Source organism: Somniosus microcephalus, chromosome 1, assembly GCF_052327205.1.
Source record: "Somniosus microcephalus isolate GS21.2 chromosome 1, FLI_Smic_1.0, whole genome shotgun sequence".
Lineage (NCBI taxonomy): Eukaryota > Metazoa > Chordata > Chondrichthyes > Squaliformes > Somniosidae > Somniosus > Somniosus microcephalus.
The window spans coordinates 442834219-442860448 of NC_140987.1; the positions used below are offsets into that span (position 1 = coordinate 442834219).

The following is a 26230-nucleotide window of genomic DNA, read 5'->3' on the forward strand; positions in this document are numbered from 1 at the left end:
AAACAGATCATGGCCCCTGTAGGGCAGAGATAGAAAGCTTTAACATGGCTTTAAAAGCAGCAAGGGGAATGGTTTGCCTGATCAGCCCGAAGGCAGGTCAGCCGGATTTTACTGGCAGCCCAAGTAGAACCATCCCACAGGCAGCAACCAGAACGGTGCTGGATAGGGAATTAGATAAACCTGAGGCTCCATATCAAAAAGAGAGGCGCCAGGAGGTGAGCCATCCCTCCCTGAACAAGGTCACTTGTTACAAGTGCGGGGAGGAGGGCCACTGGCGCAGGGATTGTAAAAAGCCTGGGAGAGATGATACAGCCAGCAACCCCGCAGCCCCAACTCAGGAGGCAGAGACAGACACAATCGAGTCTGCCCTGCAGATGTTAAAATCTCTCATGAGGGCCAATCAGGGAAAGGGAGCAGCCATCAGTGGTGCTGCAGCCCCCTCGCCCACCTCTGCCTCCCCACAAAGACTGGAAAGAAAGGGGTTTAAAGTCAACCCCAACCAGGCAGCTGGGAGTGAGCCTGAGAATAGGAATCCTCAGCCCACAGTAGGTACAAGTTCACAGGCAAGTGCGGTGGCTTGTGTGGGGGGAGGAGCCATTCCTGGGCAGAGTAAGTTGTTTAAGCCAGGGAACAGGGAAGGAGAGTTCTGGGACCACTGTAGAGCAGGTCCAGTAGCAGAAATCCAGGACAAGGGAGGCACAAAGGGGATAGTTTTGGCCCCAGACTAAAGGCAGGTCCAAAATTCCCCATTTAAAGCCACCCAGGTAAGGGAACATGAGTTTGCTGTCAATGCAATTTCAAGTTCACCGCCTGTAAAAACAGGCACTGTGGCTTGTTCCCAGGGAAAAGTTGTCCAGCCCACAAATTGGGACACTTCCCTACCTCAGTGGGACCCTAATTTTAACAGAAGTTCGAATTTGAATTGGTTAGGTGGCTTAGGAACAGAGAAACAGCAGCCTGGGATCAGAAATCTGCAGGCTGCTGCCACTCCATCCACTGAAACTGCTCGCGCAGGCGCGGTTCCCCAGCCCGTACCCCCAGCAGACCTTCCTCAGTTTTCCCGTGCAGGCGCGGTCGCGCGCCTGAGGGGAGAGTTTTACCAAAAGGAGGTTTGCGCAGGCGCGGCCGCCTGTTTGAATACAGAGGCTTCACAGCCTCTGCCTCGGGACTCAGGGGAGGAGATTCACGCAGGCGCATCGCCTGTTTAAAGGGACCAGCTTCCCAGCCAGCCTCTAGAATGGTTCCCCCCATGATGTGGGACCCTGGGGGGCGGGGGGGGCAGGGATAGCAATTCCTCTTGCAGGGGGGCTGGTAACGGGTTTTGGCATGGGGGAGAAGGTTCCCAGCCAGCTAGGGCTGTGACCCAAGCTCAGGGCCCGCCAGCCAAAGTTTCCCCCACAGAGACGCCCCTCAGAAGGTCTCAGCGGGTCCGCAAGCCTGAGATAAGTTGGTCACCCACTTTACAGTGGAGTAAGGCGGACTCCCGAGCCAGGGAGAAGCCAAAGAGCAGGGGTCCCCACTCAACAGCCAGAAGCTGCGAGGGACCAGCAGCAGGAGGCAGTCCAGCTTCGCTGCAGCCAGCAGCAATCTGCGACGGGGCCAGAGATTAGCCAGGCTGCCCGGAGACGGGCGGCATTTGTATTATAGCTTTGTATTGATTGCGTTTTGATCGTAGCGTGCTTTTAAGGTGTATTTTAAATTTCAAATGTTTTGAGTTTAAGTGTAAGTTTAAGTTTACAAGTGTGCCAAATGTTTGTGTTTTGGTCCGAGGTCGAGGGACCCGACCACGCCTCCACCTAAAGCAGTAGGTCAGGGAGAGACCTGGCTGCATGTCCTTTTATGTTTTGCAGGAGAATGGACGAAAACCAAGGAGCAGCCCTGTTCGCCCAGCCCGAGCTGGGCATCAAATGACAGAGTGTTGGGGATCACCTCGCCACTGGACGAATCCAGAAGACCCCGCAGCGATCTTTGGGAAAAACCGGACAGGGTCCGGAGGAACTTGCCTACTCCTCCTACGGGGAAGAGATGGACCCAGCTGGGTGGGGCACGGCGCCCAACCCAGCACTATCCTGATTGAAGTTCACTTGCGGGAGACCTTGCTGTTGAGGAGTCATGGTGGGGAAGCGCGGGCGCCTGGTCAGATAAGGACGCGTTCCCCGGGAGTGGGTGGTGATGGCCCGGGAAAGATTGGATGGGGAGGGGGAGACCCAAGAGTCGCGTGGGTGCGTTCGGGGAAGGGAGGAACTCACCCGGGGGCCCGCGGGCAAAGTTAGAGTGTAAGTGTGGCTGGGGAGGATGAGTTGGTGGCCGGATCTGGGATCCAAGGTTGAGTGTGGGGCCAGGGAGAGCCGCCACACAGGCACCCATCATTTTCTACAGCCAGTCAAGGGTAGACGGGAGGGGGAAAGACTGGGAGTCGAGATCCCATGCTCCCTGGTCTCGGTCTGTGCTAAGATATATATTTTAAACATGAGGGGTACCCCGCCTCCACAAAGGGACAAGGGAACGGCTCGGGGCTGGTGGAGCGGACTGTTGGGGAAAATCCATTCTGTCTGTTTTTAAAGTTTAAGACCATTAAAGGGGGGGGTGGAAGGAATATTTACTGCCCGGGTGGGCGGGGCATTACCCACTCGAGTTTCGTGACCCATCATTGGCACGGGATGGTCGTGGTTCTATTTCAGCATTTTGTTTAAAATGTTTAATGGAGTTGTTTTTTGTATTTTGTGTTACAGCCCCAAGTTGAGCGGAGGCGTAGGACCCTCTCTGTGCTTGGGATCATTTTGATACAGTGCAGCAGGCAAAAAGGCTGCTGGCCAGGTATGTTACCATAAACCAGGTAATAGATGCCCCCCTACACACTGGCTTTAAGGTGATTAAGCTTGACCTCCGTCACTAGGCTACGGACTTCCTGACTGTGCTGAGAGCATTATCAGGACTGCTATTTTAGAATTAGGGTGTTAATAGTGTGACTATCCTGTTATGCATTTAGTTTGCACATCAGTAACCTATAGTTTTATTCTTAATGTGAATGAATGTTGGCTAGGCAGTCTACGAGCTATCGAGAACCATGAGCCACTTCGCAAAATGTGCCTTGTATTACTCATATCAACTATCTCCGATGACAACCAGTGGTTACCAGGAGATTCAGAAACATTACATTTAAATTTTTTTTTAAATCTTCATTTAAAAAGCATTAAGTTTCCTTCAATTTGTATAAATAAAATACAGAATGGCAAACGATATTCAGTTTAGTCCTGTCATTGAGAATAAAAAAGAATTGCATTTATATGACACCCTAACCTTTCTAAGATAAAGGTCTCAAAGTGCTTCAAGTAGAATGTTTTATTTAAATTTACTGTTAAGTCGGAAAATGAAAGAAGTCTTTAAATTACACTGGCTCCCTGACCTTTGAGCCTGGGAAATGGGTGTTTCGGAGGTGGTGGGTAGGGGGCAGGGTGGGACAGGTGGGTTGGGGGCAAAGGTCAGAAACTTAGCTCCATCATGCCCTCCTTTCTCAGGAATGAACTGGGTATCTCCTCTCGCTGAATATCCCCTTGCATTTAGTTTGTCTAATTCAGTGACTAAAGCAGTACGGGGGCTGTTTCTGTTGTATTTCACACCTTTTCGCACAAGTAATTCAAGTAAGATCTACAGCGGCAGGTTTACAGACGAGTTAAAGGCATTAGTGAAAAATAGCCCATTTAGAAGATCTTACTTGTTAATTAATGAGAATGATGACAGTAATGCACACGGAGTACTTGTACCTGTAATGGGATTCAGGTTGGCTCACGTTCAGTGCTTCTGGTAGTCTGCCAAATTTGTAAATAAGGGGATGTCTCTGTTATTTATTAGACAATATTGTTACTGTACGGCATATTTATTCTTGCATGATTAGATTTAGTATGCAAACTAAAAAATGTACCGAGCTATTTCAAAACACATATTTATGAAATTCTTGGACTAAAGCGCCAAAGCCTAGAAATGACAATGGGTGGTATTAATGGATGAACGCTGAACACATTAGTATGATATTCCTCAATCTGCTATTTTAATGCAGGTGTTCACTCATTTATTTTAAGTGAGTTAATGCCTCTACTAAAATAGCAGAGACAGCAATGCTGTATGAACACGCTAAGGATCTGCCTCTAATATTACCAACCATAATATCCAGGCTTAGATGGTACTACTGTCTGTTTACTGACATACACGCGTTGATGTACACAATTGTAATGCACCATGAAGTGTGAGGCAATCCATGGCCATCTGTGGGGAACTCGCCAGGACAGAAGGCCTAAGCCCAGAAACAGTTTCTCTCGCGAATGCTGCAACGGTGGCTATCGCGACCTTGAGCTTCAATGTACGGGGGAGCCAGACTGCATATCTTGGGGACTGAGAGAAACAGGACGTTGGGCTTCACACTACTAATGTCTCTGTTTCTGTGCGAATCCAAGGTCATCCTGCAGGAATGCGTAGCGGCATTGACATGGGAGGAGGAGGAGGGACAGGAGAGGCGGCTTCCTCTTGGGGTGACCCATCAATCTGAAAAAGTGCCAAGTACTGGGCAAGCAGAGGGAGCCACTGCAGCATCAGATGGTACATAGCCACCTACTTCCCTGGAAGCCACCACTGCACAACACTTGGCCATCACACTTGTTCTTCCCACTAAGGTAGCTCTTACAAGTAGCACAAGATAAGTGCATACACCTTATGGGAACCAATATACTTATCATTCATTTGACATTTACATTTCATCTGAAGGGAATTCAATTTAGTGCATTTTATTTCAGAGACTTTGGGCTTGATTTTCCAGGGGGTTAGCGGACACAATCAGTGGCGGGTCGGGTGGGTAATTTTTTTTCCCCCCAGTGGGTCGGGACCCCACTGTGAACCCACTGCAATGCGCGTTTCCGTGATGTCGGGTCTGTCAGCGCTGAGCAGACCCGACACGCAACGGCGGGTTCACAGCGGAGGACCCAATTCAGGTAATTAGTGGCTTGTTTACAGCCACTTAAGAATGAATTTCAGCTCACCACCTGCATTTGACAGCTCGCCCATGGGATCCACGCTGTTCGGGGATCACATCTGTCAAGCTGAGGCGGGAGGTCAGTGGCCATTGAATCAGTTGTTGAGTTGACAGCTTCAAGTGTACAGTAAAAGCTCCCACCATACAGAGATATCTTCCCTCAGTCACAAACTCTTCCTCATTGCATTTACACAACTGATTCACCACGCTGCAAATCTTTACACAAGTCTCCATCCAGTCTGAACTCATTGGGTAGGATTGTCATTGGGCCGTGGAGGCGGGATTGGAGGCATGTGGGGGGGTTAAAATCTCAAAATCGGGGGGCACGAACCCATCCCGCCCCCAATGCGCCTCCATGCCAGTTTCAAAGGAGGCGGATACCCGACCTGTGCTGGGACCCGCCTCCCCGAGGCGGGAAGGGGATTCGTGCCAATTAACTTCCTGTTAACAGGTAGTTAACAGGCAGTTTTTAGCCTAATCCCTATTTTTATTCCTGAACTGTGGGATTCTCGATGACTCCAAAGCACGGCAAGTTAGCAAGGCGGGCCGTCGGGCTGAAGGACTTGGAGGGTTCGAGATGACCAGAGTTCAGGTGAGTGATGGGTGCATGAGTGAAGAGGTAAGTGTGTTTGGTGTGTGTAAAGTGTGTAAAGAAGTTTTACTTACCTTTACAGCCTTCCTTCCTTCAGGTCTCAGGAGTCCCTCATCTCACCGGCACAGAAAGCAGAATAGCTGCAAGCTGTCAAAAGTTGCAGCATTCAGCTTTCTGTTCTGGAGAGATCTCTAAATCAGCCTGAGAGGAAGGAATTAACTTAGTGTACAGATTGTCAGTGTTTGACAGCTACAAAGAGCTGTCAAACGCTGATATTTCATCTGTCAAAAGCTCTTCACAGATGAAATGTCAATCTGTGACGTCACCTGTTGTTGGGTGGCCCTTAATTGGCCTGCTGAGCCCACTGGGCGGGCTCAACAAGGTCAATCAAGTGAAAATCGCGTGGGTTGGCCACAACTTGATGGAGGCGGGACTACAACCCCGAAAGTTGTAGTCCCGCCTCCTACACACCTCCAGAATCAAAATCCAGCTCATGACCTCTCTCACCATTGACAGATTGCTTCTGTCATCTCTACTTCACCTGCCATCTATTCCATCAGCATGGGTGCCCTTTATACTCTCTCACCTTGGTCTTCAGAATTCTGCTACAATCAGCCCCAACACCAGCAGCACCAGGCACACCAGCAGCACCAACAACAACACCACCAAACTTCTCTGCAATCACCTGATGCTGCACAGGACACAGGGCATCAGTACCCGAGCATATTGCTGCCCGGGAGGCCAGTGATGGCCTCACCATAGCCAGATTTACTTCACTTGCTGTACACCCTGGCTGCCACATGATGTGCCAGGTTGGCACTACCCCACACCATCACCATAAAGCATCCCTATAATGCCCAAACCATTCCTTTCACACTCATACATATCACGGGGGTACTGTTATGTCTCAACATTCACTGCAATTCACTAAGCCACTTCCAAAGGTGAACACAACTCTGTCCAAAAATGCAAAGTGTTGAAAATAAAGGTTTCAATCTTTGACAGCACATTAACAGAAACTTTACATGAACATTGGTTAAAGCACCCAAGTGCCTACCCTTGTGTGTTGTTAGTTGGTATGATTGCACTAGGATGAGGGTGAGTGTGAGGGGTGGCTAGTGAGATGGGGAAGTGATAATGTAGATAGAGAGGGATGGGTGGAGGTGCAAGGTAAGTTGGTGTGAGTAAGGATGTGCAGGAGTAGGGTAGGGAAGGCAGCGTGATGGGGGTGTGATGAGTGGCACAGCAGGATGAGGTTGGGTGTAACTTTGCAGTAACGTTTCACGATCTACTGAGATCATTTAAACATTTGTGGCACTGCACCCAGGTCCTCCTGACCACATCCCTGCTTATGCTCTCCTGTGCAATGTGTAACCATACCTCTGTGCAGTGATTGTCAGTGTTTGCAGCATCTCAATGCTGTAGAACACAGACAGCACAAATGTCAAAATAAACTTGGCCATGGTCCCTTTAAGGAAACCGGCTGATGATGCATCATCAAATGACGTCACCAGACCAGCTTCCTCTACTTGGCCGGGAAACGCGCTGGGCAGGTTTAACAAGCCCAATCTAGGGAACTTCATTTTGGATAGTGGGATGGAGCTAGCCGCGGGGTCAGGACCCGCCACCGACATCGCCTGCCATGGTCAGCAGAATCGCGGCCTACCTCTTAATGGCCCAGATTTTGCGATCGGCGGTTAACTAAGGATTACGTCACCAGCATTTGCCAAATGCCCATTTACCTGCTGGGAACCCTCCTCGGAGAAGTTGCTGTCAGACATTGTGGAGTGGAGGGCAGCGTAGTGGGCCACGGACCCCAGGGGCGCACCATAGGTATATGCGTACCTGGGATCACATGGGCCAGTGCCCCAATCAGCACCGATAATGGAGTTGTTGACTAATCATAGCAACCAATCTCTATCAATTAGTCTACAACAGACCCGCAAATTACATAATGAAAACCGCAGTGTTGGTAGAGCTTTGGGAACCAGAGGTCCAAAGCCACTCCTTTCATCCCAGGCATGCTACACTTGCCACATGTCATGCCTCAAATTACCCATGACTGGTTTTAAAAACTAGATCACATATAGAGCCCAAGGCAAGTCGTGTTCCCTGTCTAGTTCATGTTGTGCTTCTACAAGTGGAGTGATGTAAATGTTGCCCTCTGCAAACATGGGATCTGTCATTTTCTGAATGTGTCTATGAGCAACTTACTGGATGATCTGACATTTATCCCCCCTCATGGCTTGGAAAGACCCAGTTGCATGGGGCGACCTTCTCAGCTATGGAAAGTGCCACCCCTGTTGTTGAACTGGAGCACATCTCGTAGCGCTGTGACAACTTCTCCTCCCAGATGTCCAGGGTGGTCAGTAAATCCAGGTTCTTGGATAAGGATGAATGCCTATGAAATGCTTCAGGCACATTTGCTCCTGTCTTTGTTCTTGCATGAATTAATCTTCCTCATCCAAATTATGCCGTGCTATTGGAACCCCTTCTAAAGGAGTACCCGTTGTGAGAACCTGGTTTTCCAAAAGTAAAATTATAGCCAGTAGCAAGTCATTTGCAGGAAACAAGTGTTGACTAAAGTGTTGCCTTGCAATGCAAAAAATGGGACATATACAACAACAGAAATTAATGCACAACGGAAAATGCAAATTAATCTAACTAGTAAGTGGGAAAAAAAATTCAGACTTTGTAATCAACAGAGTAAACTCCGACTCCCTTTGTGAAGCATACTTTTTGACCAGAGCTACCAAACACTTTTCCAGTAACTGAAGGGAAAGAAGTGACACATTAAAAAGATTACAAGTAAGATCATGACAAACAATCGCACAAACCCATGGCAAAAGAAAAGAAAGTTAAGGCTGGCTACAGGCAGTTGAATTAAGAGACTGGCTCACAGTTCCTCAAAAAAAAAAGACACACAGTGAGATATAATAGTCGTAACAAAAGCATGTATTTATAACCTTACTGTAAATTGAGATCCAAGATACTGGTTCAAGAACAGCGTGAAGCAAGACATTTCAACACTGAAGCGATTTTGGCAAGCAAATATAACAATTTTGACCAAAAGTAATTGGCCAGAATTATACTTTAGTCTAACAAGCACGCTAAACTTAGCCAAAGTGCAACCATGTATATATCAAATATATTCTGCAGCTTTTTCAGCCAGGATGGAGGCACTAATCAAGCAATAACTTCTCTATTGTTTATTGAATAAAAAGCAAAATTCCACTGGAGGAAGCCAAAAACTAGCTCTCTCTTCAAAGTGGACCATCAAAATCATCCAGCAACACACGCAATTTGAAAAAGACAAAATTCATTAGGATTCAAATACAGAACAGCATAAAGCACTTGAATAACTTGAGTTATTGAGGTACCAAGTCATGACCAGGTTTTAAAAGGAGAGAGCTCAACGTGATGTAATGAGAAAAGAAATGCCCCCAAGCTCAAACGGTAACGTAACAAATGAGGAAATAAGGATGGATCTTACTAAGACATGACTGTAATAATTTCCTCCAGTTCACCACGTGGCGGGTCCCACAGTGCAGCCCTATATCAACAACAACTTGCATTTACATAGCGCCTTTAATGGACAAAAATGTCCCAAAGCGCTTCACAAAAGTTTAATCAGACAACAATGGATGCCGAGACAAAGAAGGCGATATTAGAAGGGGCGACCAAAAGCTCGGTCAAAGAAGTGGGTTTTAAGGCGGGTCTTAAAGGAGGAGAGGGATTTGTTAAAGCGGAAAGGTTTAGGGAGGGATTTCCAGGGCACAAGGCCGAGATGGCTGAAGGCGCGGCCGCCAATGTTGCGGCAAAGGGAGGGGAGATGTATAACCGGCTCAAGGAGTCAAAGAAATGCAGAGTTATGGAGCCGGGGGACAGCTGTAGGGCTGGAGAACAGCTGATGATTTAAAGACACAGAACACAAAATGTAAAACTGCATGGGATTTTTACACATCTCGGACAGTATTTTGTACAATATGGTTACATAAATATTTCAGTTCCCCTTCTTAGAGAAATAAGCCACATGCATAAATATTGCAAGATGATTGCCAGATAATTTATTAGAGTTTGAAATCAGAATCTGCTCAGGAGCAAAGTAACATTCAAAAAAAAATCTGTAATATATCGCTTTATATTATAGATGACAACTTACATAGTGGGATTTAAAGATTGGCTTCGGGCAGCTGTAGTTTTAAATACTGTGTGGGGTGAAATTCGACTTGGAGACACAAAAAAAAGAAAAGACTTGCATTTCTATAGCGCCTTTCGCGACCACCGGACGTCCCAAAGCGCTTTACAGCCAATGAAGTACTATTGAAGCATAGTCACTGTTGTAATGTAGGAAAATTACAAGATCTGGCACCCGTTTTATTGAGGTCAGTGGAACTGAACATTGGATGGGGCGTAAAACGGGCGCCAGATACGATAACGCTCGTTCTGCGTCTCCGCCCAAGGTGAATTTCACCCCCGAGATCTCTTAATGTGGGGTTAGAAAAGCAATGTAGAAAACTGTTCAGATGTAGCACTAATGTAGTGGGGGAATGAGCTAGCCTCTGTTGCGTAAGCAGAAATCCAACAGATCAACTTTATTTGGTTGACTGCTCATGGTTTTGAAATGTTAACGTGTGCAAGTTGCCAGGCTGCAGAAAAAGAGCAAAAGTCACTTCAGGTCAAAGTGTGGCCAAGAAATGGATTTGTCAAACACGATTTCCCTTTCATAAAACCATGTTGACTCAGCCTAATCATATTGTGATTTTCCAAGTGCCCTGTTACCACGTCCTTAATAATATGAAGTAAGGTGGGAGGAGGCTCGTGTGGAGCATAATCCCCAGCATAGACCTTGACATGAATCAGTCATTCATGAAAGAAAGACTTATGAAATAATACTGAGCGGCCTGCGGGTGGCGCTGTCCAGGGAGAGTATAAATACTCAGGCACGGGCCCAGCTTGTGCAGGACATTCTTAACAGGAACTAGTGAAGGACACAACTAGACCTCCATGTTATAAAACAGTTGATTAAAGCTTTGTTTAACGCTTAGACCAAGTGTCTAGTAGTTTTCTTACATCAGACCTATTGGTAATTCTATGTAGATAACAGGGCTATTCCTCCTCTCTCAGTGTTATCTTAGATCAATAAATGTGCTGGACTTGTACTTCACCAAGACCAGGAGATGAGAGCCCAAGCATGCTCTCGGGCCTTGCTTTAAACAAAGGAGGTACCACATAGGCACACTCGGGCCTGCACATGGCAGCAGCCATGCAACAGTGAGTGCATTTCAAAAAGTACTTCATTGGCTGTAAAGATGGGATGAGAGGGTTGATCTATGAGGAGAGATTGAGTCGATTGGGCCTATACTCTCTGGCGTTTCGAAGAATGAGAGGTGATCTCATTGAAACATACAAGATTCTGAGGGGGATTGACAGGGTAGATGCTGAGAGGTTGTTTCCCCTGGCTGGAGTGTCTAGAACTAGGGGGCAGAGTCTCAGGATAAGGGGTCGGCCATTTAAGACTGAGATGAGGAGGAATTTCTTCACTCAGAGGGTGGTGAATCTTTGGAATTCTCTACCCCAGAGAGCTGTGGAGGCTCAGTCGCTGAATATATTCAAGACAGTGATCGATAGATTTTTGGGCATTTAGGGAATCGAGGGATATGGGAATCAGATGGGAAAATGGAGATGATATTGAAGTTCAGCCATAATCTTACTGAATGGAGGAGCAGGATCAAGGGTTCGTATCACCTACGCCTGCTTCTATTTCTTATGCTCACCCTGTCACCATATCCTTCTATTCCTTTCTCCCTCATGTACTTATCTAGCTTCCCCTTAGATGCATCTATGCTGTTCGCCTCAACAATCTCTAATGACTAAATCATCAAGGAAGATTCACTCATCCAAAATCTAATATGTATTGCAGGCAATGCATATCAGCTGTATATCAATACTTTAGATAATACCTTTGATATTTGATTTTAAAACCTGCCTTTGGGATCCCAGGAAATTGTAAAAGAGCTGTGATGTTTTCCTAGGATCTTCTGTTTCCTGTTTCCCCTGCCTAATTCTAGTAGAGGCACCCAAGGAGGGGCTTCCCAGAGTCCTTGATCATTTGACAATTTAGCAGAGACATAGGTTAAAAATTATGAAAGGAATTACTATAGATTACAGGCTTTTTAGTTTTGAAATAATGTGTACACGAAGTGAGCTAAATATTGCACTGTCAGTCTGTTACTGTATGATTCTGTTTCTGGGTAATTATCTCACTTGGAAATATATTCAACTGGGAATTTTAGCCTGAACAAATTGGATTTATTTAAGTGCCTCACTATTAACGGCCACTAGATAGGGACATTTGTAATTATTGCAAGTGTACCTCATGCCACAGGCCTTGTATATGGAATCATACAGCACAGAAGGAGGCCATTTGGCCCATCGTGCCTGTGCCGGCTCTTTGAAAGAGCTCTCCAATTAGTCCCACTCCCCTGCTCTTTGTCCACAGCCCTGCAAATGTTTCCCCTTCAATCAAGTATATATCCAATTCCCTTTTGAAAGTTGCTATTGAATCTGCTTCCACCGCCCTTTCAGGCAGTGCATTTTCGATCACGACAACTCGCTGCTTAAAAATAAAATTGCTCATCTCCCTCCTCAGATCCCCATCAAATCTAGCACTAATCTCGATGTGATAGAAGATGCCAGTTACATACCTCAGCTGACAAAATTGAAAGAGAAACACTGCGCTGCATCAAAAAAATCATATTTAATAAACACTGCCATAATATTTTGTGAGTGTAGACAAGCTGGGGGATCTATATTGATGTAAAGTTTCATGAACATCAGATGCTATATTATATAATAATTAGCATGCACACAAGCTGAGCATTAATTGGCTGCCGCGTTTCCTACATTACAATAGTGACTACACTTCAAAAAAGCACTTCATTGGCTGTAAAGAGCTCTGGGACGCCCTGATGGAATGAAAGACTGGGTATAAGTGCACGTTTTTTCCTTTTTCCTATGCACCGTGACAAGTAGGGACTTGCTTATTAATTTTGTTTCCCCTGGTGTACTGAAATTCTCTGTAGTCCAAATAACTAACAAAGCCTGTCATTTATCATACAGTCAAGAAAAAAACTTACACTTATACAGGACCTTTCATGACCTCAGGACGACCCAAAGCGCTTTACAGCCAATTAATACTTTTTTTTTAACGTGTATCATACAGTCAAGACACAAAAAGCATTGGTTAATGTCACAACAACAACCATTTATATAACGCCTTTAACGTAGTAAAACGGTCCCAAGGTGCTTCACAGGAGCTTTATGCTTAATCAAAACAAAGCAAAGATCTGAAGCAAACTTAACTTTCACTGCCAAATGAGATTATTTTTTGCTGCTAATAACACTGTCTCGGAGCAGCAGAAATGATCCTGAACCAGGTCTTTGAAGCTTCTGAAGCATTTCCCTTCAGAACTATTGGAAGTGCATCGATAGCTTCAACACCTACAGCCTCAAGGCTTAAAATAAATGAATTGCACAAAAGTTGCGCAAAATCTATTTCATACATTTATGTTCCTAAAATAAATCAAGCCAATCTTTCTTTCGAAAATTGTATTAAAAGAAAATCTTAAAAAGCCGCACAAGAAATGTAGAAAAATATAACTAATTTATGGTTCTCTTACGTTTCCATCACCGCATTGCACAACTGTGGTTTAAACTGCATTGCAATAACATAAGTATTGGAAGATTTATTAATCACCCTCCAAGACAGGACTGCTCCGATAGAGAAAAAATGTAGCTTGTGTCCCTGTCAATTTGTATTCTGTGAGGTTTCGTGTTAGCTGTGGCTCAGTGGGTAGCACTTCTCGCCTCAGAATTAGAAGGTTGTGAGTTCAAGCCTGACACCAGGGACTTAAGCACAAAAATGTAGGCTAACACTCCAGTGCAGTGCTGAGGGAGTGCGGTGTCGTCTTTTGGAGGAGACGTTAAACCGAGGCCCCGTCTGCTCTCTCAGGTGGACATAAAAGATCCCATGGCACTATTTCGAAGAAGAGCAGGGGAGTTATCCCCGGTGTCCTGTCCAATATTTATCCCTCAATCAACATAACAAAAAACAGATTATCTGCTCAATATCACATCGCTGTTTGTGGGAGCTTGCTCGGCACAAATTGGCTGCCGTGTTTCCTACAGTACAACAGTGACTACACTCCAAAAGTACTTCATTGGCTGTAAAGCGCTTTGAGATGTCCGGTGGTCATGAAAGGCTCAATATAAATGCAAGTCTTTCTTTCTTTTTACTACATCTTAAATTGCACATCAATATTCTATTGCTCCATGTGCCTGACTAAGATTAAATTAGAAACATGCCTTATAGGTGGTATAAAGCACTGGTTCGGCCACAATTGGAGTATTGCGTCCAGTTCTGGTCACCACACTTTAGGAAGGATGTGAAGGCCCTTGAGAGGGTGCAGAGGAGATTTACCAGAATGATTCCGGGGATGGGGGAGCTTAGCTACAAGGACAGGTTGGAGAAGCTGGATTTGTTTTTATTAGAGCAAAGGACGTTGAGGGGTGATTTGATAGAGGTGTACAAGATTATGATGGGTTTGGATAGGCTAGACGGGGAAAGGCTGTTCCCACTAGTTGATGGTACAAGGACTAGGGGACACAGATTTAAGGTTTTGGGCAAGAGATACAGGGGGGATGTGAGGAAAAACTTTTTTACACAGCGAGTGGTGAGGACCTGGAACTCGCTGCCGACAGAAGTGGTGGAAGCGGAGACACTCAATGTTTTCAACAGGAGACAGGATAGACATTTGAGGGAAATAAACTTGCAGGGCTACGGGGATAGAGCGGGGGAATGGGACTGATTCGATTGCTCTACAGAGAGCTGGCACGGACTCAATGGGCCGAATGGCCTCCTTCTGTGCCGTTATGACTCTATGGGGGAAAAATTCGGTTGGTTTGCACCTCCCATTAGTGCCTTAAGAGTGCGCTAATGGGGCGCAAAGCAACTAGCGCCTGGGTGCAGCGATGTTTGTGCCGCTCGCGAAATAGACCAGACATTTTGCGGCTGCACTAAACACTACCGCCACGATCTCCTGCGCCTGCAGATCATGACATCGGTCAAGTGCGCAACGCCCCAGTAGCGCCCCGGACCAGATATTGAGTGGCGCCCCCTGCCTTACCACCTGCTGTTAGCAACAACAGGTTGAGGGGAGCGTTTTGCAGTTGGGAAGGGACTGGGGGAGCGCTATTTAAAGGCGACCGCTTCCTGCCTTTTTTTTCGGCAACATTTTTGCACCACGCATTCTGAGTGAGAGAGAGAGAGACTTCTGGAGAGATTCAACGCTGTGTTGAGGAGTTTTGGGTACTGAGCAGCACTTTGCAGGTTTATTTTGATTTGATCTTCCTTGCATGAATTTAGAAGAGACTGTGGGGGCTGCACCCTGACATCTTTCCCTGGGTCTCTCCATTGTTCTTTCCAGCAAAATTGATGTACAGGTCTCTCCAGGCCGAGATTCAAGGCTGCAATGAGCAGGGTGTGGATGGAGAGCAAGATCGACCCTCCCCTTTAAGAACTGGTCGGTGCCAGTGTGTCTGTGTTCCATTGCTGACTGACATCACATGAACTTCGCCAGCGCTCTGAGGTAGCGCCTCGCTCCTCGGCGTTAGCGCCTTAAGAGAGGTGTGTAGCGCCTGATTTAGTGCTCCAATCACCTCCAGGGGCGATAGAAGCCAAGTTTGCAGTCAGAGGCGATAATTGCGCCCCAAGCAGGGCGATACCGAATTTCTCCCCCTATGACTCTATGAGGTGCTACTTAAGCTTTGTTCATGCTGTAGTCGATCGCATTCAGTATTGTGTTTGTTAGGAACACTTTGGGATAAAAAAAATACATTCTAAAATATCCCTGAATCAGTTTTCACTGACAAGTAATGGGGGCATTAGAAGGAAGCAATAATCAATAGAGATGTAGATTTAGCACTGGGGGCAGTTCATAGGTCTACACAGCATGCTTCCGCGATCTTCTTGAAGTAGCAAAATCATATTGCGTTCAACATTTTTTAAAAGCACATGCAGTGCACACATTCTACAAATAAACTAAACGGTCAGCTCTTTTGGTAACTTTTTGTAATTTCACTTATCTTTACTGGTGAAGTTATACATTTGACTCCTGTCGATGCTTTCTTTGCCCTCAGAATATAGTGGGAGCACTGGGGAAAGGTGGTTCTTTCTGCCTTTCAAGCTCTGATGGTTAGTCAATGCTAGGATGCATTTCAAAGAGATATCTTGCCACAGGCAGGCTGATGTTTGCTTATATTCCCATGTTTCTACCCATCATTGCAGCGGGAGAAGAATGTGTCGACATGAGTCATAACTGCAACACATTTCTGAAACTCAGAAAAGTTCTTCGCCCCATGATACAGACAAAAGCCAACAGAAAAAACTAACAAGCAAGCAGCATTGAAAGCCTCTGCTAGGTCAATCTGTAAAGGCACTGAACCATACAGACCAGGAATATCTCCAGTTCAACAACCTGTTTGTGCTAAATTACTTGATGTCACCTGGGATTGTAGAGTAAAAAATGGCCAGGGTTCCCTCTCCCAATCTGCATCCTTTGGAATTCCATCTTTGTAGATGTTGCTCAGTCCACTGGCCCTTACTGGCAAGACTCACACATACAAACTGGCCGCAGGGGTGAGGTATTTAAGTGTCACTGTCGCAGTAAGAGTCACCAAGTAGGAAAGACGGCATGGGACAACATTGAAGCAGGGGCCAGCTCACAAACCACAAAAGGTTAAAGTGTATCTAATAGATGTGTTTAAAACCGTGAAGAGTTTTGAGAGAGTCAAAGATTGTTTCCACTCGTTAGCAAATCGATAACAGGGAGACATAAACTCAGGATTATCACTGGAAGAAGGAAAGGTGAAATTAGAAGATTATTTTCACACAGAGTGTCATGAAAACATGGAATGGTTTACCACAAGTGTATTGAGGGAGAGACTATAACATCACTTAAAACTGAATTGTATAAGTCTATGAAAAGTAAAATGATATTGAAAAAAAAATTGGGGAATTGAAGAGAACAGAGATTAGATTGGTTCAGTTAAAGAGCCAGTCCCAGCAGGATTACTGAGTCAAATAGTTTCCTTTCTGTGCTGTATCTTCTATGATTCCTGTCACATGTTGTACACATTGTGAACAGATGGAATGTCTTCTGCTCTATCGTTGGACCGAGTACTTTTAACTACAAATATCTTGAGCAATATTTTCTACTACATCAAATTGACAAAAAAATAAAGCAGTACATTGAATATTATCAGCACTAAACATCTCATTACTCCCTACATTAATTAGTAATGTTCTGAGTATTCCTAGGGCACATCATCAATACAATTCATATTACTGTTCAAACTGTCACGTTATAAGAACAGAACCCATTCTGGTTAACTTTCATCCAACGTGACCACAGTTTAGTTAGAATAAACTAAAAGGGACGCTTCCATTTTTGATATGAATAGAAGACACATTACTTTTTCATTCTTGGGTCAAATTTCAAGTGTTGAACATGGTTTCATTTCATTTCAGAAACAAAATGAAATCCCTCACCTGTAATCCTTAATTCAGTTGTTCTTCTCACCAGCTTGTTCTTGTACTTCAATTCACAGGTGTAATTGCCCAAATCCTGCTCTTGAACCGCTTGTATCACCAGGGTGTTCCTCTTTTGCAAAATTGTACTTCTCCATGATTTTGGCAAACATTCCTAGGTTAACATGGGATTAATAAAGAACTCTATTATAAGTATATCCATTGATTTTCAATTAGCTATTACACTACAGCATTTAAAAAACAATTACCACGTGCTTTTCTCCAGACAGCCCTATCTTGCAGTTTATTCATTTGAAGAGAATCTCTGCATGCACTGACCTAGAATGTGCCAACGCCAACATGTGCTTAGTTGCCAATGTTCTCTCTGTTCTGCTTGTTTTGGTCGGTCCTATGAGGGAGCTCAGCTGCCTTACATTTTTAGTTGTAACAAAGGATCTCAACCCAAAACATTCGCCTGTCTATTCTCTCTCCAGATGATGGTGGAGTTGCTTTACACTTCCAGCATTTTCTGGTTTTATTTCTGATAATGTTATGTCTTTCACAAAAGAGAGAAAATTGCACCAATTTGTAAATGGCCGGAGAATAACAAAGCTTTGGCAGATGAACAAGGCGGAGCCACTATCCACGGGTGGGGGAGGGAAGCCCCTCCATTGTGGCCACTAATGGTGGCTCTGCTGTATAAAAAATCACGTATTTTATGGTGGCAAGTATATAATAATAATAATAATAATAATCAACTTTATTGTCATTGTTAGTGCACAAGTGCAGTACAACGAAATGTAGGCTTGCGGCTCCCGAGAGTGTACATTTAGATTAAGACATTTAAACATTCAACATTCATTTGGCTTGTAATACATTAACATAAACATAACCATAATAAAGTGCATTGGCAGATGTGCAGGCTTTAGAGTTTATTTGTGGAGTTCAGTAGGATGACAGCCCTGGGAAAGAAGCTGTTCCTAAATCTGGTCGTTCGGGTGCGAATGCATCTGTAGCGTCTCCCAGATGGCAGGAGGGCGAACAGACTGTGGCTGGGGTGGGTAGGGTCTTTGATGATGGTCCGTGACCTCCGTAAACAGCGTTTCTGGTATATGTGCTCTATGGTCGGTAGCCGGGTGCCGGTAATGCGTTGGGCAGTTTTGACTACCCGCTGCAGGGCTTTCCGGTCATAGTAGCTACAGCTGCCATACCATACTGTGATACAGTTCGTCAGGATGCTCTCTATTGTGCAGCGGTAGAAGTTAGAGAGGATCAGGGGTGACAGGTTACATCCCTTCAGCCCCTTGCATTTTACACTGGAGTTGGATCCTGAGAACTGATGGACAAACAAAGCACATTTGAGTGCTTTGGTTCAGTCAGAATTCCCTATTTCAGCATATAACATGTTGGCATAGTCACTCCAATTATTGGCTGTTAGATAGTAACAGGGCTACTACTGTTGAGTTTTGGTAGCTGAGCAACTTGTACCGTGTATTTTTACCACATGGTAATGCCAGTTGTTGCATTCAATGAGAACATTGCACCCATTTCCTCCAAAGCACAAGTACATTATCAAGGTCTCCACCCAACCCAGTCCAAAATTCCAAAGGAAACTGATTCATACCAAATTAATCTGACAAAACATTGAATGTTGTCAACATATCCTTTCTATCTATTCAGTAACATACCACAAATCCTCTGCAACTACTTAACCACCTCTGCCTAAATGTATCCCAAAAAGCCTTCAACCTCACTTCCTGTCAGATAATCATCCAACTTATTTTTTAAAGGAACACGGATTAACTCTGCTGGAAGACCTTTACACACATCAATCACTGTGAGTAAATGCAACTCCTACAAATCACTGGCCTTGTATGAGGTTTGATTATCTTGAATCTACATCCTCCACTCTGGCAATCACAAACTGAAGTCAAAAACCTACATCCACAATATTCGTTCTTTTCATCATAAAGAGTTCAATCAAGTTGTCTCTCAATCTTCTTTTGTTTGTTGAACAGTTCCTTTCATCTATCCTTAGAATTTAGAGCTTTAAGTCCCAAGTACACCGAAGAGACAATCAGGACCTGATTCGCCTTCTTAGCAGCCGCACATTGCCTGGATACTTTTAGTAAATGAGTGAGAATCGCCCCCAAATCTTTCGCCTTTTCACTTCTTTCCATTGTAGGTACAAAGTCCTGCTTTCCCCATGACAATATACATTATCTTGCACCTCCACATTAAAATTCTTGGCCCATGTCCATCATTTCTCCAAGTGTATTGGAATATTTCTATCTCCTCTGTGCTGTGTACTTAATCACATAGCTCAGTATGATCAGCAAATTCAAGCACAACCGTTATGAACAATGTAAAGAAGAGGGCCCAAAACAGACCCCTATGAAACTCCGCTAGTGACATACTTTTGTTGTACTACAAAATTGCGCATGAGGTTGCCCAGGGTCAGTTGATGAGTATAAGTTGAGGTACAAATCAGCCATGATCTAATTTACATAGTAGGATTGCAAAGTATTTACAGCACAAACCCAGGCCATTCAGCCCAACAGGTCCCTGCTTAAGATCCACACAAGCCTCCTCCCACCCTTCATCACCTAACCCCATCAACGTATCCTCCTATTCTTTCCTCCCTTCCATCCCTCTTCATCTCACCCTAGCAAAACATCCTTCTATTTTTTTCTCTCCCTCGTGTACTTATCTAGCTTCCCCTTAAACGCATCTACGCAAGTCGTCAAATTCAATGGCGGAACAGGCTCACAAGGGGCTGAATCGCCTACTCCTGTTCCTAAGTTCCCAAGTTTTATTTTTACATACAAGATGGTGACAGGGTTGGGGGAGAGACTTCAAAAACATGTTTCCCAGGGCTACCTAACAGCCTACGCCTGCAATATCCCAACAGCTAAAACAGCAAAATTGAATGGGAAATTTTGACATAGACATATAAATTGGTAATTTGTGACACCAAAGCAAAACAATGACAACAGGAAGTAAGGTTTGTGAACAGGAAGTGTGTACCTTACGGCAGATTTTTAATAATGTGCAGGTTATATAATATTTCATTAAAAGAATGTGATATCAAGACAATTTTTTGCTTCAAAAATCAGCTAAGTTACAGCAACTGGGCTTATTAATTAAAAAAAAAAGTATCTTTATTACCTTGTACCAAACAATATCAAGATCTTGGTCTGCTGTGATGAAGTCTTCAATCTCTGGGCAGAAGAGCTCTTTGCTTTTAGTAATTTCAGCTTTCTCCAGATTTCTGATCATACTGTTGTAGCAAAGTCCGGAGTCGTTGTCCGCCACTGTCAAGGACATCGTCACCTTCATGCAATACGTCGAGTTTCTGCAACAAGATTTATAATTTCATCTCGGGCATCTCGGTTAGAACATTTAAAAAAAAAAATAAGAAAAAATATTGATCCTTGGCAAGATGCCGCCTGGAAGTTAAAAGCAGTGCTGAGCAGCACATGAAATTTTAATGTTGCTTCAAATCAAGCACAAAAACCTTGAATTTGGCAATTATCTGCATTATTAATACTTTAATGGAAATACCTTTCTACTCTGCCTCTGTTTAGCTGGTTCACAGTAAGGAAGTAGTTGTGTTCTCCAGTGCACTATAACCAGTTTGCACTGAGTAGTAATTCTCAAAAGATTCCAACATTAAAATATTGCAGATGTCAAGTTTAACTCCTGGCATATTGCAAAGAATCTGCAGCACAGAAACAGGCCATTTGGCCCAACTAGTCTAGGCCAGCGTTGATGCTCCGCACGAACCTCATCCCACCCCTCTTCATGTAGAGCGTTGATACTAAATCTAATAGAAACATACGGGGAAAAATTCAGTTCTTTGCGACTCCCGTTAGTGCCTTAAGAGGGCGCTAATGGGGCGCAAAGCCACTAGCGCCCGGGCGCGGCGATGTTTGCGCCACTCGCAAAATTAACTAGACATTTTGCGGCGGCGCTAAACACTACCGCCACGATCTCCTGCGCCGGCAGATTGTGACGTCAGTCGAGTGCGCAGCACCTCGTTAGCGCCCCGGACGGGATATTGAGTGGTGCCCCCTGCCTTACCGCCTGCCGCTAACAACGACAGGTTGAGGGGAGCGTTTTGGTGTCGGAAAGAGACTAGGAGAGCGCTATTTAAAGGCGACTGCTTCCTGCCTTTTTTTGTCGGTGACATTTTTGCACCACGCATTCTGAGAGAGAGAGAGAGAGACTTCTGGAGAGATTCAATGCTGTGTGAAGGAGTTTTGAGTACTGAGCAGCACTTTGCAGGTTTATTTTGATTTGCTCTTACTTGCTTCGCCAGCGCTCTGAGGTAGCGCCTCGCTCCTCGGCCTTTGCGCTTTAAGACAGGTGTGAAGCGCCTGATTTAGCGCTCCAATCACCTCCAGGGGCGATAAAAGCCAAGTTTGCTGTTGGAGGCGATAATTAGCGCCAGGCGCTAAACTTTGCGCACGGCCGATAACGGCGCCCCAAATGGGGCAATACTGAATTTTTCCCCCATAGAAACATAGAAGATAGGAGCAGGAGTAGGCCATTCGGCCCCTCGAGCCTGCTCCGCCATTTAATGAGATCATGGCTGATCGTCCAAATTCGGTACCCTTTCCCTGCTTTCTCCCCATATCCCTTGATCCCTTTAGCCTTAAGAAATATATCTAACTCCTTCTTGAATATATTTAATAAATTGGCCTCAACTGCCTTCTGTGGTAGAGAATTCCACAGGTTCACCACTCTCTGGGTGAAGAAATTCCTCCTCATCTCAGTCCTAAATGGCTTACCCTTTATCCTTAGACTGTGACCCCTGGTTCTGGACTCCCCCGCCATTGGGAACATCCTTCCTGCATCTAGTCTGTCTAGTCCTGTTCGAATTTTATAAGTTTCAATGAGATCCCCTCTCATTCTTCTAAACTCCAGCGAGTATAAGCCTAATCGACCCAATCTCTCCTCATACGTCATTCCTGCCATCCCAGGTATCAGTCTGGTGTAACGTTCAACTCAAGAACCTTTTGACTGCTTGGACATTCATTCCCCTCTAGTTGCCCCTCACCTTCACATCAATCATCTAAAATATGCTACAACTGTTTCATTTACAAGGGCATATCATGCCCCTTAATGGTGTCAGCTGTGGCTCAGCAGTAACACTCTCACTTCTGAGTCAGAAGGTTGTGGGTTCACGTTCCCACTCCAGGACATGAAAGAAATATGTTAAAATGCATTGTTTCACTAGTTTATGGATATGCATAGTGGAAAAAAAAACATGCATAGCGTTTGTGCGTTTAAGCGACATGCCTGGTCCTTTAGATTATGATAATATCATATAGGTCTCACTGTAGTTTGGAGGTGGTCTAGTTCCTGAGTCCATTCAAAGTTAAATGACATGATTATAAGGTTGAAAAATAAAAGGCATAAATATGACTCATTATCCATAGACATAAACCAAATTATCAGTTATTATACAAATATTAACAAACTGTAGCTTTTTTATAATTTATATTGCAATAGTATAAAGGGCAGAGAGGGGGAAGAATTTCTGAAGTGCGTTCAGGAGAACTTTCTTCATCAGTATGTTTCCGGCCCAACGAGGAAGGAGGCATTGCTGGATCTGGTTCTGGGGAATGAGGTGGGTCAAGTGGAGCAAGTGTCAGTAGGTGAACATTTAGGGAACAGTGACCATAGTATCATAAGGTTCAGATTAGCTATGGAAAAGAACAGGGAGCAGTCTAGAGTAAAAATACTTCATTGGAGGAAGGCCAATTTCAGTGGGATGAGAATAGATCTGGCCCGGGTAAATTGGAATCAAAGATTGGCAGGCAAAACTGTAATGGAACAATGGGCTGCCATTAAAGAGGAAATAGTTCGGGTACAGTCAAGGTATGTTCCCACTAGGGGGAAAGGTAGGGCAACTAAAGTCAGAGCTCACTGGATGACGAAAGAGATAGTGAGTAAGATGAAGCAGAAAAAGAACATGTATGACCGATGTCAGATCGAGAATATATCTAAGAATCAGGCTAAATATAGAAAGTTCCGAGGAGAAGTGAAAAAGAAAATGAGAGGAAAAGAGAGGGTATGAGAATAGAATGGCAGCTAACAGAAAAGGTCATCCAAAAGTCTTCCATAGGCATATAAATAGTAAATGGGTAGTAAGAGGAGGGGTGGGGCTGATTAGGGACCAAAAAGGAGACCTACGCATGGAGGCAGAGGGTATGGCTGAGGTGCTAAATGAACACTTTACATCTGTCTTCGCCAAGAAAGAGGATGCTGCCATAGACATAATGAAGGAGGAGGTAGAGGAGATACTGGTAGAGATAAAAATTGATAAAGAGGAGGTACTAGAAAAGCTGGCTGTACTTAAAGTAGGTAAATCACCAGGACCAGATGGGATGCCGTCTAGGACGCTGAGGGCAGTGAAGGGAGAAATCGTGGCAGTACTGGCCATAATCTTCCAATACTTCTTAGAAATGGGGGTGGTGCCAGAGGACTGGAGAATTGCAAATGTTACACCCTTGTTCAAAAAAAGGTGTAAAGATAAACCCAGCAACTACAGGCCAGTCAGTTTAACCTCGGTAGTGGGGAAGCTTTTAGAAACAATAATCAGGGACAAAATTAACAGTCATTTGGACAAGTGTGGATTAATTAAGGAAAGCCAGCATAGATTTGTTAAAGGCAAAGATGTTCAACCAACTTGATCGAGTTTTTTGATGAGGTAACAGAGAGGGTTGATGAGGGCAATGCAGTTGATGTAGTGTACATAGATTTCCAAAAGGCATTCAACAAATTGCCACATAATAGGCTTGCCAGCAAAGTGGCAGCATGGATACGAAACAGGAAGTGACAGGAAACAGAGACTAGTGGTGAGCAGTTGTTTTTTGGACTGGAGGAAGGCATACAATGGTGTTCCCCAGGGGTTGGTTCTAGGACTACTGCTTTTCTTGATATATATTAATGACTTGCATATGGGTGTACAGGGCACAATATACAAATTTGCAGATGACACAAAACTTGGAAGTATAGTGAACAGTGAGAAGGATAATGATAGGCTTCAAGAAGACATAGACAGGCTAGTGAAATGGGTGGACACGTGGCAGATGAAATTTAACGCTGAAAGGTGCGAGGAGCTACATTTAGGTAGAAAGAATGAAGAGAGGAAATATAAACTAATGGGTACAATCCTAAAGTGGGTGCATGAACAGAGAGACCTGGGCATATATGTGCACAAATCGTTGAAGGTGGCAGGGCAGGTTGAGAAAGCAGTTAAAAAAGCTTACGGTGTAGGAGTCGCTGGAAATCAACAGACTGCGAGACTTTCGTAGCAGCAAAGAAAAACACGTGTTCACTTTATTAACTCTCCGCATGGACTGAGGGACTCGGCCTCGTCGCAGCGCTATGACATCATCACACAATCGACGACTCTTAAAGGGACCCTGCCCCGATAACCCAACCAAGTTCCGTACATAACGTGGAGCGATAACAACATTGGCTAAACATAGTGAATTGTGTTACTGTCCCTATGTGGTCTCCGCCACAACGGGATCCTGGGCTTCATGAATAGAGGCATAGGGCTGGATTTTCATTGAGGAGGCGTGTAGGAGGCGGGACTAAAACTTTTGGGGTTGTAGTCCTGCCTCCATCGAGTTCAAGCTAACCCACGCGATTTTGACTTGATTGACCTTGTTGAGCCCGCCCGGCGGGCTCAGCAGGCCAATTAAGAGCCACCCGGCAGCAGGTGACATCACAGATTGATATTTCATCTGTCAAGACCTTTTGACAGATGAAATATCAGCGTTTCACAGCTGTTTGAAGCTGTCAAACACTGACAATCTGTATTCCAAGTTAATTCCTTCCTCTCAGGCTGGTCTAGAGATCTCTCCGGAACAGAAAGCTGAATGCTGCAACTTTTGACAGCTCGCGGCCATTCTGCTTTCTGTGCCAGTAAGATGAGGGACTCCCGAGACCTGAAGGCAGGAAGGCTCTAAAGGTAAGTACATGTAAGTAAAACTTCATTAAACACTTTACACACACCAAACACACTTACCTCTGCATTCATGCACCCATCACTCACCTGAACACCAGACATCTCGACCCCTCCATGCCCTTCTTCCTGACGGCCCGCCTCGCTAACTTGGTGTAGTTTGGAGCCGTCGGGAATCCCACATTTCACCAATGAAAATAGGGATTAGGCTGAAAACTGCTTGTTAACTACCTGTTAACAGGCAGTTAATTGGCACTAATCCCCTTCCCGCCTCGGGGAGGCGGGTCCCAGTGCGGGTCGGGTACCCATCTCCTTTGAAACTGGTATGGAGGTGGGTTGGGGGCGGGATGGGCTCGTGCCCCTCGATTTTGGGATTTTAACCCCCCACACGCCTCCAATCCCGCCTCCACGGCCCGATGAAAATCCTGCCCAGAGTGTACAAAAGTGTGGAAATTATGATGAACCTGTATAAAACACTGGTTCGGCCTCAAATGGAGTATTGTGTCCAATTTTGAACACCACACTTTAGGAAGGATGTGAAGGCCTTAGAGAGAGTGCAGGAAACATCTACAGGAATAGTTCCAGGGATGAGTGGCTTCAGTTACGTGGATAGACTGGAGAAGCTGGGGTTGTTCTCCTTGGAGCAGGGAAGATTGAAAGGAGGTTTGATAGAAATCATGAGGGGGTCTAGCCAGAGTAGATAGAGAGAAACTCTTCCCATTGACATCAAGGCAGCATTTGATCGCGTGTGGCATCAAGGAGCCCTAGCAAAACTGAAGTCAATGGGAATCAAGGGGAAAACTCTCCATTGGTTGGAATCATACCTAGCACAAAGGAAGTTGGCTGTGGTTGTTGGAGGTCATTCATCTCAATCACATGACATCACTGCAGGAGTTCCTCAGGGCAGTGTTCTAGGCCCAACCATCTTCAGCTGTTTCATCAATGACCTTCCCTCCATCATAAGGTCAGAAGTGGGGATGTTCGCTGATGATTGCACACTGTTCAGCACCATTCGAGACTCGTCAGATACTGACGCAGTCC

The 26230-nt window shown here is 45.0% G+C and overlaps 1 protein-coding gene across 1 annotated transcript in view; it reads right to left on the reverse strand.

Moving 5' to 3' along the window:
* Window positions 1-26230, reverse strand: part of LOC147125347 (X-linked interleukin-1 receptor accessory protein-like 2) — a 330990-nt gene that overhangs the window by 213060 nt on the left and 91700 nt on the right. The window contains exons 2-3 of the mRNA XM_086001805.1: window positions 20374-20560; window positions 17227-17380 (exon numbers count right to left, since the gene is read on the reverse strand). Of these exons, the coding sequence (XP_085857931.1) occupies window positions 17227-17380; window positions 20374-20560 (341 nt within the window). The remainder of the gene's footprint in view (window positions 1-17226; window positions 17381-20373; window positions 20561-26230) is intronic.